At 36.5% G+C, this 13,396-nt stretch overlaps 1 protein-coding gene across 3 annotated transcripts in view; it reads left to right on the forward strand.

Annotated features, from left to right (window-relative positions):
• The window catches only part of DPYD (dihydropyrimidine dehydrogenase), a 611,068-nt gene that overhangs the window by 336,513 nt on the left and 261,159 nt on the right, over positions 1 to 13,396 (forward strand). For all 3 annotated transcript variants that reach the window (XM_081325991.1, XM_081325993.1, XM_081325992.1), the window contains one exon: positions 1,963 to 2,178. In XM_081325991.1, the coding sequence (XP_081182117.1) occupies positions 1,963 to 2,178 (216 nt within the window). The remainder of the gene's footprint in view (positions 1 to 1,962; positions 2,179 to 13,396) is intronic.

Below are 13,396 nucleotides of genomic sequence, written 5' to 3' on the forward strand. Positions count from 1 at the left end.
TTCTTCTTCTTCTTCTTCTTCTTCTTCTTCTTCTTCTTCTTCTTCTTCTTCTTCTTCTTCTTCTTCTTCTTCTTCTTCTTCTTCTTATTATTATTATTATTATTATTATTATTATTATTATTATTATTATTATTATTATTATTATTATTATTATTATTATTATTATTATTATTATTATTAGAATTGAGTGAATGTCAAAAAGGCTGTTTTTGAATGCATCTATGCAGAACTCTTGTATAAAACCAGGGGAATTGTTAAAATTTGCCTTCTCCAGATCCATGCCCACCTCTACCAGAGACTGGTAGATGTTTTCTTGCTAGTTGGTGACATTTGGTGGGAGACAAAAATAAGTCCGTGAATCCATTAATCACTTTACTTATTCCATATTAAATTTTTAGAGCCAGCATCACTCCCCTCATTACCGAAGCAAAACTTTTGTGCAACCTCAAGAAATGTGCACTGCATTTTAATGTGTGAGGGAAAGTCCTAGTATATGCTGTCATTTGACCCCTGTTATACCAATATAGTGTGTGACTGATGGGAGCTCTATATGTGTATAATATAATATCTGAAGGAATTAGTGTGCAAGGTGAGGCAGATTGCTGTCAATAGCAGCAAAAAAAACAGAACTGGAAAAGGCAATTGGAGATTATTCTGGAATTTTACATGATGACAGTGAAAAATGCAGAATTTGGAATAATACAACAATGACAATGAACATTGAATTACATTGTGGTGAGGGCTCTTCTGCACTACAGTCTACACATCTATCTCGAAGAGGTTATCCACTTGAGCAAAAACCTGATTCCTGCAGCAATATAGATTCATTAGCTACCAGGTAGAAAAATACTTTGCTTTGTTTTCATTGTTTGTGTAAGTAGCTGTACGGTTTTCTTTATCATTATAAAATAATGGTACAAATTAGTGGATGCAAAATTTGCCTATAAATGTTAGGTTTATAACTTTGTGCAATTTTTTTTCTTTTGTGATTTTTGCTAGTTTTGTATATAAGTAAAAATCCAGAAATTTTTATCCAGAACAAGTATAGGGTTAAGAAGTTTTACGTAGCATTTGAATAAGTCTTCTTTCGTTTGTTTTTCTTTTTTTTTATTCTAGTTTTTTATATATATTTAATATTGTTAAGGTGTGTCTTATCCTATATAAGCTAGAGAGTGATGGATTTTAGAACTTATAGTTGTTAGTATATGATTGTTTATGATTGCTTTTTATATATATACCTTGTATTTAGCTCTGGGAAGTCCGGGGGGGGGGAGGGGGAGGGTGGAGGGAGGGGGGGAGGGAGAGAGGTTGGGGGGAGGTAGGGGGGGAGCAGGGAGGGGGAAGGGGGGTTTCTTAAGGGAAAACTGTATTTTAAAACTTTTCAATAAAAAAAAAATCCAGAAATTGGGCTCATCTATCATTCTAGAGATTATTTATTGTAGGAGCGTCTCAATAAGTTTCATTCCACTGAAGTATTTTACAGAACACATGGAAATGTTTGCTTTTAAAATGTCTATATGCACCTATTTTTTTAAAAAAAAAGTAAAAGAGAAGGAAAAAATATCTTATTCTTATAAATGTGCACATTTTTAAAAGAGAAAACAGAATTACTTCCTGCCTGAAGTGCAGTAGAATATCTTCTATTCTATTCATTCCATGTAGAAATGAAGAGGATCGTGATAGTCCCCAAATCCCTTCCATGTTTAACATTCTGGCTGGCTATTAAGGTTGCCAAATAGTTCAAAACATTTTCCGTTCTGGTGCTTAAATACAGCAATGTAGGCCTTTAAGCTCTTGAAGTTTAAACATCTTTACAGTTCCAATTTTCTATTTATATTTGACAAGATTTTAAACTGTTCAACAGGGTTGGTCACTGGGTTATATAATAGGATGATGCCCACTGATTTGAAGAAGCTGTATTTGAATAAAGTGGATAACCTGTTGTGTTGTTTATTCCCACAGTCGTTATATGGTGCCTCAGTACCTGCTGTACCTCAGTTGCCTCTTTTCTATACATCAATCGACTTGGTAGACATCAGCATAAAAATGGCTGGGCTTAGGTTTTCAAATCCTTTTGGCCTCGCCAGTGCAACACCAACTACAAGTTCATCAATGATCCGAAGAGCTTTTGAAGCAGGATGGGCGTTTGCACTCACCAAAACGTTTTCTCTGGACAAGGTAATGATTTTTTGTGGTTGTTTGTTTCTGTTCAAATAATCCCCCATTTATTGCATATACCTTATTTATAATAGTTTTCCAAGACAAGGTCAAAATGAACTTTAGGCTTTTGCATTTTTCGGATGAAAATTGAATCACAGTTAGAATCACTGAAATGTTTTTCCTGTTTTAGATAGGAAAACAGCAGACGAAAAGGATTCCCTGTGGATTTTCTTTCGCTAGTCATTGCCGATTATACAAAAAGGATGTAAAGTTCTATTATTCCAATGCAGGATATAACAGCAGACTCTCATGCTAGTTATTTGTGAATAAGTAATCATACGGTGCATTCAAGGACACGATACCATTCACATTGGACACTACTGGCAATTATATATTCTTTGGGATATATTTTTATCTAGAGATAAAATACTGGAGATAAAATGCTAAAATTACCCTCACTGTGGGGTCTATGTTCATATTATTATTATCTGTATTATTTTTTTTACTAATAATACAGATAGCCAGTGGTCTCCCATCCAACTACAAACCAACCCAACTTTGGTTTTTGAGAGTATGCAGGTCCTGTAGCTTGCAATAGGTAAAGTTTCTATTTATTACATACAGTACACTATATGATGTCTTTCTTTTAAGTTGATTAAGATCAGCCTTTAGTCAAAGGTCAGGAAATTAAATTCAGGTGTCCTCCCCACTTCTCAATTCATCTGTTTAGTAACCCTAGTATTGTGATGCCAGTCAAAAATATAATGGTATAGGTTTACAAATGATTCTCTTTTTAAACATGCTTCGAATTTTTAAATAGGTTAGACTGAATTATTTCCATCACTAAATTATGCTCAGCAGTCAGTTCTTCTCAGTTGCAGGAACTTACACAAAGCTGGATCTGGCTAAACATCTTTTCTCCTTTCTAGACAAAGGCAATCTTTGTTCTGAACAACAACAAAAATTGTCATGATAACACGGCAATCCACAAAAAATGATTAAAGTTGGGTAAAAGCAGAAGGATTGTATTAAGGATGTCAATTGATGGTGACTTTAAGCCTTATTTAACAAATGTCTATGGAGATTTTCAGTCATCCAGGTCATGGTTGTCCCAAAGGTGCTTTTTCAAGAGGCAACTGGACTTTCTTGTTTTTCTTTGAAGATGTTTCACTTCTCATCCAAGAAGATTCTTCAGCTCTGAATAGATGGTGGGGAATGGAAGGATTTATACTCCTTCCAGACAGCAGGTCATTTGCATTCTTTTAGAGAGTCCTTGAGGCCATTTGGAGGTTTAGCTGTGTCTTCAGGGTCACCTGAGTAATGCAAATGGGTGTGGAGTCTTCCTGGAACTGTTGAAAGGACTGTGTTGTAGACTGGAGATAGATGATGTTGTATCCCTACCCCTATGTTGAGCAAGGTCCGATCAGTTTTGACATAGGTGGCCTCTTTGACCCCTCTTTCAAATCATCAGTCCTCTCTATCCAAAATATGGACTTTGCTGTCTTCTAAAGAATGGCCTTTGTCTTTTAACAGCTGAATCCCATCCTTATGGGTTTTTTCTCCTATGTTGTGCGATGCGTTTGTGAAGTGTTTTGTTTTCCCAATATACAGATCTCCACCTGTCTCACTGTATTGTACTGCATATTGCTCAGTTTCTGTCTGGATGTTTTATCCTTAGGGCGGACAAACTTCTGCCTATTTAACAATCACATTTGTAGGCCAGTCACTTGTAAAGACTGGACAATGTGTATTACATGTATTGTGTTTAAGTTATTTTGGAATGCATGTGTTTACTGTATCACTGACTAGGTGCAGTTGGCGTGCTTAAAATCAGCCACAATTAATACTAGTAATGTCAGATACGATAACCTATAGTATTTACATGGAAGCAATTGCTTTAAAGATCCTCTTACTGTCCCTATGGATGGAGGAGAAGGGAACTAAAGTGTGTAAACTTAGGAGTTGCTATAGTTTGCAAGGAGATATTCTAAAAGTAGATGGGAGGTAAAAGTCTTGCTTTAAGCCAATGTGATGCAATAATTTATTTTTACCTTAAAATCCAAACTCCCCCCCCCCAAAAAAAAAACACTAAAAACAAAGTTGGCACTGCTTATTCTGGAGATACCATGGCAGTATCAGAAGATATTTTGGAGAGGGAGTTTTGGAGGAGATAATCTTGGATCTTATTGTAAGCCATGGTGCAAGATATCTATCCTGATGCTGTCCAGATGTTTTGCACTAAAACTTCCATCATGTATAATCATTGGCTATACTGTATTTAAAGACATTTGGAGACTTCTGTTCTCAAAGGTTTCACATGACATGGAAACATAGTTGAAATAATTTAATTGCTCTAGCACAATCATATTGTCTCTTCTTAATGTCCATTGCATTTTCTTGTTTAGCATACTTTCAAGACAATGATCATCCATGTAACATGCAAGACTGAGGTAAAGCCTGAAAGAATTCCAAGATGGCTTGAAATCAAAATGCATTTTCTTGAAGTTATTTCCCTGTTAAACACAATCTTTTAAAATGTTCAGCTAACTAAACCCTCATTTTCAAACCTGGGGTTGTCCAAATGTTGCATTGTAATTGCAGTCTAACCAGAATTATTTTCTGGGTCACTGAAGCAGTCAATTCTTTAATTATGATATTGTAATAGCAGCCAGAACCTACTGCTATTTCTTGCTATTTGCCATATTTCCAATGATCCATGTTCCCTCTTCCGGTAGGTTTGCTTTTGTTCTACCATTGTGCTTCTTTTAGTTTCCCTTGATGCTGTCTCACCAGCAGTGCAGAGCCTTTTATCATATGAATATTACTTCATCATTCATAAAAATCATGCGTACATTTGCAGTCTCCCATTTATTAGCTGGAGAACCTTAGTTTATAGGATTTTAACGTAACATTTGTGTAATTCCATATAACAAAATACTAGGTTTCAGCCATATGACCAGCATCCTCCAATCTGATAATCTCAAGAAAGACTTCAAGGCCAGGTTGGGTATGTCTATGTAAGGCTTCTCCCTGCTACTGAATACAAGTAGTCCTTGACTTATGACCAGAAGTGAGCCTAAAATTTCCATTAGTAAGCAAGATAGTTGTTAAGTGAGTTTGCACCCCATTTTACAAACTTATTTGCCATGTTTTTTAAGTGAATCACTACAATGGTTAAATGAATCATGTAGTCATTAAGTGAATCTAGTTTCCCCCCCTCCCTTGACTTTGCTTGGCGGAAGCTGGCTGAGAAAGTTGGAAATGGTGACCACCTGATCCTAGGAGACTTCATGCCAGTTGCCAAGCAACCAAATTTTGATTATGTGACCAGGAGGATGCTGCAATCATTACAATGGTTGTAAGGATGAAAAAAGGGACGCGGTGGCTCAGTGGGTTAGGACGCTGAGCTTGTCGATCAGAAGGTCAGCAGTTTGGCGGGTTGAATCCCGAGTGCCATGTAACAGAGTGAGCACCTGTTACTCGTCCCAGCTTCTGCCAACCTAGCAGTTCGAAAGCACGTAAAAATGCAAGTAGAAAAATAGGGACCACTACGGTGGGAAGGTAACAGCGTTCCATGCGCCTTTGGCATCTAGTCATGCCGGCCACATGACCACGGAGACATCCTCGGACAAGCACTGGCTCTTTGGCTTTGAAACAGAGATGAGCACCAGCCCCTAGAGTCGGAAACGACTAGCAGGCATGTGCGGGGGAAACTTTATCTTTACCTTAAGGATGAAAACCATCCTAAATCACTTTTTCAGTGCTGTTATAAGTTTGAACGGTCACTAAACAAATGGTTGTAAGTCGTACGTGTAAAAATGAAATGTCAGCTTTGTGTTGCTCTTCAGCCTCATATTCTAAAGAGGCAAATTATCTTATACATAAAATCTGCACCAATTCTTCTACATTTACTTTAGTTGTCCTTGGGCAAAGAACTAATCCCCATGTGGCATTTCTGGTGGTTTGACTTTGAGATCCCTGCTCTAGAGCCAGGTTACCAAATCCTGGAGACGTTATCTTAATTTTTCCCTCATTCTGTCATTTGTAAACATTCCTCTGTTCTGTACTCTGTTCTGGAATCCTCTGTTCTAGAAAGGAAGACTTCCAAGATCCCTTCCAGCTCTATTCTGATTGATTGATTGACCCTTATGCAACCCATATCTTTCAAAGATATTGCAAGAACAAACCTTATGTCAAACACAAGGCCCGGGGGCCGGATCCAGCCCGTGAAGTGGTTTCATGTGGCCCGTGAAGCCATCCTGGAAACAGTGAGGGAATGGCCCCCACTGCCTTGGCCCTGGCCCAGAGACCCTCCTCCTGCCAGAGACCCTAAGATCTGTCCCACTCCTGCCCAGGACCCCATAGGCACCCTTGATGCAAACGATGTAGAGCTGGCCACGCCCACCCAGTAGGCCATACACACTCTAGCCATGCCCACCCAGTAGGCCACGCCCACCCAGGCCACACCCACCTGGCCCCTTGAGGGCAACTGCAATGCTGATGCGGCCCTCAATGAAATTGAGTTTGACACCCCTGCTCTAAATGCTTTTGCATCTGTCTTTCTTTTCTTTCTTAATATCAACCATCCCTAAGCCTATGTTGATAGCAAGGATATGATTTGTATATGAATGGGAGAAAAGACTTGAGAATTTAATACGATTTGTCCTGATTTTATCTTATTTATAAATCACCTCATTTAGTTCTGAATCTAAGAAATCATTTGAAAAGGGCAAATCACACACACCCCCTTTTCTTTTTTCTTTTACATTGCTAGCTGAAATGCTGTTTTTCTTAAATTAGTATTTCTGAAACATTTCCAGAATCATCTTTTTAAATGTCATCTTTTAAAATGTTTGTCATTCAAAATGTGGTGATAATTGGCATACCCATGCTAGTGCTTGTAATCCATGACAAGTTTTGTAAATTTTTGGAGGATGGCCAATGTTTGTGGCCTCATGGGCACTTCTAATATTCTGAGGGTACCATCTCAAAAGGTGGCAAGGATCTAGGGAAAAGTAATTAAATACGATTAAATTGAATACAAACTTATGCTTTTTAATTCATTTAATTCTAAACCCCCCCCCCCCATTTACCTATTTAAAAAGTATGCTTTTTAATAGTGGCAGTACCATAAATACATTTTCTTGTCTTTTTAAATTATTAAATTATTTCTTTAAAAAGATGAATAACAATTGAACAAATTTGGATATAATTTACATGTTATACTTTCTTTTCTCCTCCCAAATATCTAGTATAGGACTCTATGTTCTGCTTTAGCCCTCAAAGCTTGTTTAAGTGCAAAGGAACACTGACCTGAGTGAATGTCACCAACAACGTTAAATGTACACCCCGCATACATTTACAAAGAAGCACCGGTGATGTGGAAAAGTGATTGTTAGCTATTTCTTGCAAAGTAAAACGGCAGCTCTCGAGGTGAAGATCTGATGGAAGATATAATAGAAATAATAGCAGCAACAGCTAGCGTGAGTGACAAAATATAAAAGCTTGATGTCCTTTTGCAAAATTAGGTGGTTTTAGTATGGATACTGTCCAACTCTAGAATTTGAATCATTGAGGGAGATTCACCAGTAGATTTAACATGTGCTCCACTGTTCCTATTAAGTGCTGACGAAATACGACTCCTCAATCAGGTTTCTTCAGTGTTGTAGGGAAGCTGGGTGTCACCAATTGCAGGCAAAGATATTGCTATTTCACAAATTGCTGGTTGTAACACTGGTCAAAGGTCTAGCTATTAATGAAAGATTTCAAAGACTTCCATTCTATCACTGGAAACTCCCTCCTGGCCGTTCATTCATCTCAGGGCAAGTCTTTACAACATCAAGAAGGTTTAAAAAAAAAAAAGTAGAGATGACGGAATTGGCATGGAGATGGACCGAGAGAAACATAACCTGCTGGATTCTAAGTCCCTCCGCTTACAAACCAGAATGCACGTCAGCTCAGAAACTGGCCTCTCTTCATACTTTTTGTGTTTGAATTGTTTGTGGTGGGTAACGATTATGCATGAAAAGCAAATCAGCAACATTTGTTCTTCTACCTAATCAACAGGAATCTGGCATTGATTAGATACTGCATCCCATGCTTGAAAGTGTGGGGCAAATGTTGAGGCTAGAATCCTGCATTCATTCACTATGATATGTATTTAGCAGAGTATAAATATGTTAGAATCAAGCCCATTAAGAGTACCTAAGGACAGACACATAAGGCCAAAAAAGACAAGCAAAGTTAATTAAAAATGTTATATGTGCAACTAATATAACAATATCCCTATGTAGGAAAGGAAAAGGTAAAGACATTCACCGTTCTAGTAGGAAGCAGTACAAAGGAGTAGAACTAACTCTTATCAATATTCCAATCAGGAGAAATCTGAGCAAAGAACAAAAGAAAATGAACAAAAAGAAAGTTCCTGGCGTGCCGTCTCTAGTCCTAATTCCCTTGGTGGTGAATGGAATAAAAGCAGTGTCCAAGACAAAGTAGTTTCCCTCTGCCTGCTGGTGAAAAATATAATAAACATTTCCCTGTATTTCATGGCTTTCATATTAGAAACCAAGGCAGCACTTGGTATAAAAATACCTTGTTCTGATCAACAAATTAATGGATATGACTCACACAATTCAATTGAAAGTTGGATAACTGCAATATTTCTTTATTAAACTATACATTGCAGCCATACGAGATAAGACAAAAATATTTTTGTTTTTGTTTTTCCCCCCTATATAATATATAATACAAATAAATAAGAATGCAAAAATGTCGTTCTAATTTTAGACAAAGAGTATTTCAATATATAGTAGTGTGAACAGAGTAGGAATATTAAACACCAAGAGATGATACCAGAAATATTTTCTTTGATTTTAGCTGTTTCTTTCAATGTAATTCTGATTAATCGGGGAAATCTGTCTTCACTCTGTTGGTGGCATACTTTGATTTGTGATGCTGTCACTTTTAATAACTTAGAGAAGCAGTTGCTTTTATTAAATCTCCCTCGTTGAAATAAATATGTGGAACAGTTTCAGCTGAAATCTCCAAGCATTCTCTTTGTCTCTCTCACCCGCTAAACATATATTGGCCTGGTTCACATGACAATAAAGTATAGGTTATTTGTTACAAAAGTGAGCCTGAGTGAATTTTAGACTTGGGCACTTTCATTCCATTTAAGGATGACTATGAGGAAAACTTCCAAAACTGAAATAATAGATTAACTATTATTTGAAATGCAGTCTGGGTTGAAGCAAACCAACCTGAGGCAAAAATTTAGGAAGCTGGCTCAGTAGTATTTGAGACTGTCTGAAAATTATTCCAATAAAATTAAACTGCTGAAAAGTTTTGTACCCAAATGCAGCATCTACCTGATGCAATATTTTATCTAATAGTCTCAGAAATTAATGATTAAAGCCCAATTCAGCCTTTAGATATACTGTCTGTCTCTGTTTTAGAAGCAGAATGCAGAGTAAACACATAACAAGATAGATGATATGACATACCTGTAAAGGTTGCTTGCCAGTTAGAACCATTGCCTGAATGAACAAACTAATTATGCTAAGAAATAGCATTTCTCCATAATATAGATACTCAGATTCATGCTACAACTAATAGAGTTTCCATAGGGACCAATATGGGTGACATCTCTCTTTCTTTTGTAATGCTAAGATCTGGAGCACAATAGCTTGCTCTGTCCTTTGTGATGTCAGTGTTTCTGTTGAACTGAACTCACAAAATTAAAAGGCCATTTTCTTTGTCTCACAGTAATTCACAAAATGCTTTAATTACAGTTTAAGATTTCAAGTCAGCTTGTCCCCTATCCCTCCAAAATGATTTAAAACAATATTAAAAATGTGAAATTCTTGAAGGCAGGGCTAGATGAATCAAAAGTTGGAATTAAAATTGCCGGGAGAAATATCAACAACCTAAGATATGCAGATGATACCACTCTAATGGCAGAAAGTGAAGAGGAACTGAAGAGTCTCTTGTTGCGAGTGAAGAAGGAGAGTGCAAAAGTGGGCTTGAAACTTAACATTAAGAAAACCAAGATCATGGCATCCGGCCCTCTCAATTTCTGGCAAATAGATGGGGAAGAAATGGAGGTAGTGACAGATTTTATTTTCCTGGGCTCCAAGATCACCACAGATGGGGACTGCAGCCAAGAAATTAAAAGACGCTTGCTCCTGGGGAGGAAAGCCATGGCAAATCTAGACAGCACACTAAAAAGCAGAGACATCACCCTGCCAACAAAAGTGTGTATAGCCAAGGCTATGGTCTTCCCAGTTGCAATGTATGGCTGTGAAAGTTGGACCATAAGAAAGGTTGAGTGCCAAAGAATTGAAGCCTTTGAACTATGGTGCTGGAGAAGACTCCTGCGAGTCCCTTGGACTGCAAGGTGATCAAACCGGTCAGTCCTAGAGGAGATCAACCCTGACTGCTCTTTAGAAGGCCAGATCCTGAAGTTGAAACTCAAATACTTTGGCCACCTAATGAGAAGGAAGGACTCACTGGAGAAAAGCCTAATGCTGGGAAAGATTGAGGGCAATAGAAGAAGGGGACAACAGAGAATGAGGTGGCTGGATGGAGTCACTGAAGCAGTAGGCATGAGCTTAAATGGACTCCAGAAGATGGTAGAGGACAGGAAGGCCTGGAGGAACGTTGTCCCTGGGGTCACGATGGGTCGGACACGACTTCGCAGCTAACAACAGCAACAAAGTTTGTTCTGTGGAGTTGGTTAGAATATGAAATATTAATATTTTACAATTCAGTTAAATCTGCCCAGCTTGCATGTGATAAAGTAAGTATATGTTTATCATGGGAGTTGCATGAGAATTAGAGCCTGAGCCTGAACATCAGCTTGAAATTTTATTATCTTGTACTACTGACAGTGTTTCCCTTGTTATTTTTCTAGACTGACAGCTAAATATTGCACAGATTGTATATTTATTTATTTATTTATTTGCAGACTATTTAGAACACCTTTGTTTCCTTTTAAGAAATAAACTGAAGCAAGGTTTTGAACTGGTTTTTGACTGTTGTTCTAGTTTTTGTGTTTGTGTGTGTGTCTGTGTGTGTGTGTGTGTGTGTGTGAGAGAGAGAGAGAGAGAGAGAGAGAGAGAGAGATTTTAGATACTCAAAAAAAGTCTAGTTTGCAATGACCAGAACCACTTAATTTGCAGTTAAATGCCAGCTGATATCTCAGTAAGCAGAAATATTCTATGCTTTATTTTATAGTTCCTTTGAAAACCCACAGCTTTTCCTTGGAGAGACAAATAATCAGATAGTTAATGTCAAATGAAAAAAAATGAGCTATTTACATTTCCACTAAGTACCATCAAAGAAAAATATATATTAATACCAATATTATATTTGAAAGGAGGGATGGATGGAGGAGGGTTGGCACTTTGCAAGTTATCTTTACATGTGTTGTTGCTTCAAGTTAACTTGCTGTTTTAAAAATAAATATCCCCCTGTTCTGCCCACTTTGAGTTTTTAAATAGTATTTTTTATTAAAGATTATAATTGTTATATTTATTTAAACTTATTTACCACCATCTCAACCACATGATTACTGATAGTGGCTTGCAATATTAAAAAGAATAAAACAATGCAACAATATGTATAGAAAAAGTAAAAGGCTATAAAAATACAAATTATCAGCTATAAATAAAGCTAAAAGGTGGGATCTCTTATTAACTGATTTTTCAGGGCAAATTAGTTGCAGGGAAAGTCTTTAAAAAAAACTTGAAAAATCCCATAGCATCCTTTATTGTACAATCTTACTTGATATTTGAAGGTTAAAAAAATGAGCTAAGACCATTAAGTTAAGATGACTATTATTTAAATGCAGCATTTCATCAAAATCAGTATTAAACATTTCTTGGATTATTGTTGGATTCCTGACTTCATCTTCCCTACCAGCTAGGTTTATCCAATTAAATAGAAATGATACTGAGCACTAGAAGAGATTTTAAAAATTAGCACGGAGTTGTATCCAAATGATGTCAGGACACAGATATCTTAGGGCAGCTTTCCCTTGCATTATTTAGAGGTGTTGTATTTCAGTTTCCATAATCCCTAGCTGACATAGCTATGGAATTTAGGGGAGTTAAGTCCAACACAAGAAGGCAACAGTTTGAGAAAGACTGCTTTAGGATATTGTACATTTAGCAAATTTGTATTCAAGTGAGAAAATAACATAGGCTTCTAAAACACCTCTTCAGATACTCTTGCAGTTGCTTAGCATTTGTAGTCAAAGTCCTGTTTCTTATAAATCTTCCAGATTTTCAACACTCTATATTTAACTAAAATTGTATGAGTACACACAAACTTAGAATATTCTTTATTGCAGTTGCCATTAGGATTTTTTGTTTGCAAAATTTTGCCTCTGTATTTGCATTGACAGGAAGGAAATGTGAATGTTACCTGTTGGTAACAATGAAGCAAAAATTCTGACTCCTACCATTTCCTCAAAGTATGATTATAATCTCAAAAAAGGGGACAGCTTTCAGCACTACAAAGTGCCCCATTATTATATATCTTAGGTGACTAAATGATATGTTTGTTTATAAAAAGTTATTTTCATGGAATAGATGTGGCTACAGTTCATTTGGGTGGGTTGGTGTTTCTTCTATAATTTCAGAAAACAAGATTTTCTATAAACAGACAGTGGGTTAGAATATTTTGAAAATATACCAGCAGGTACTATTGGGGGAAAAAATCCTTCCATACTGAAAAGATTTCAAAGACTTAAAATATATGGCATGGAATATTTGATTGACAAAAATATCTAAGGAACACAATTGTTTATAAAATAAATCTGTATAAACCCCAATACAGATAAATATTACTGTCATTTGGATTAATGTGAGAAAAAAATGAAAATCTATTGGATGTCTCACTTCATTAATATTCTATGTTTCTTGGTTCAAAAGCAGAATATCAAACTATATTTTTTAAGAATGCACATCTTGAAAGAAAATACATTCAGTAATATCTAATATCTATTTTGAGGAAAATATATGTAGCAATGTGGATTTCATACATGCTAAAATACCAGTCATATTTTTAAAAAAGAAATTACAGTTAAATATGCCTACACACATTTGTTTGCCCCATGCCAGGCTGCTTGGGTTAAATTTTCTAAGAAATAAATGGGTCCCATAAATTTTCCAAGAAATAAAAATGATGTGAAGCTGAAGTCTATCCAGATGCCCAGAACAAGGAGAAAGGGTAA

Source organism: Vipera berus (genome assembly GCF_964194415.1).
Source record: "Vipera berus genome assembly, chromosome: 3".
Lineage (NCBI taxonomy): Eukaryota > Metazoa > Chordata > Lepidosauria > Squamata > Viperidae > Vipera > Vipera berus.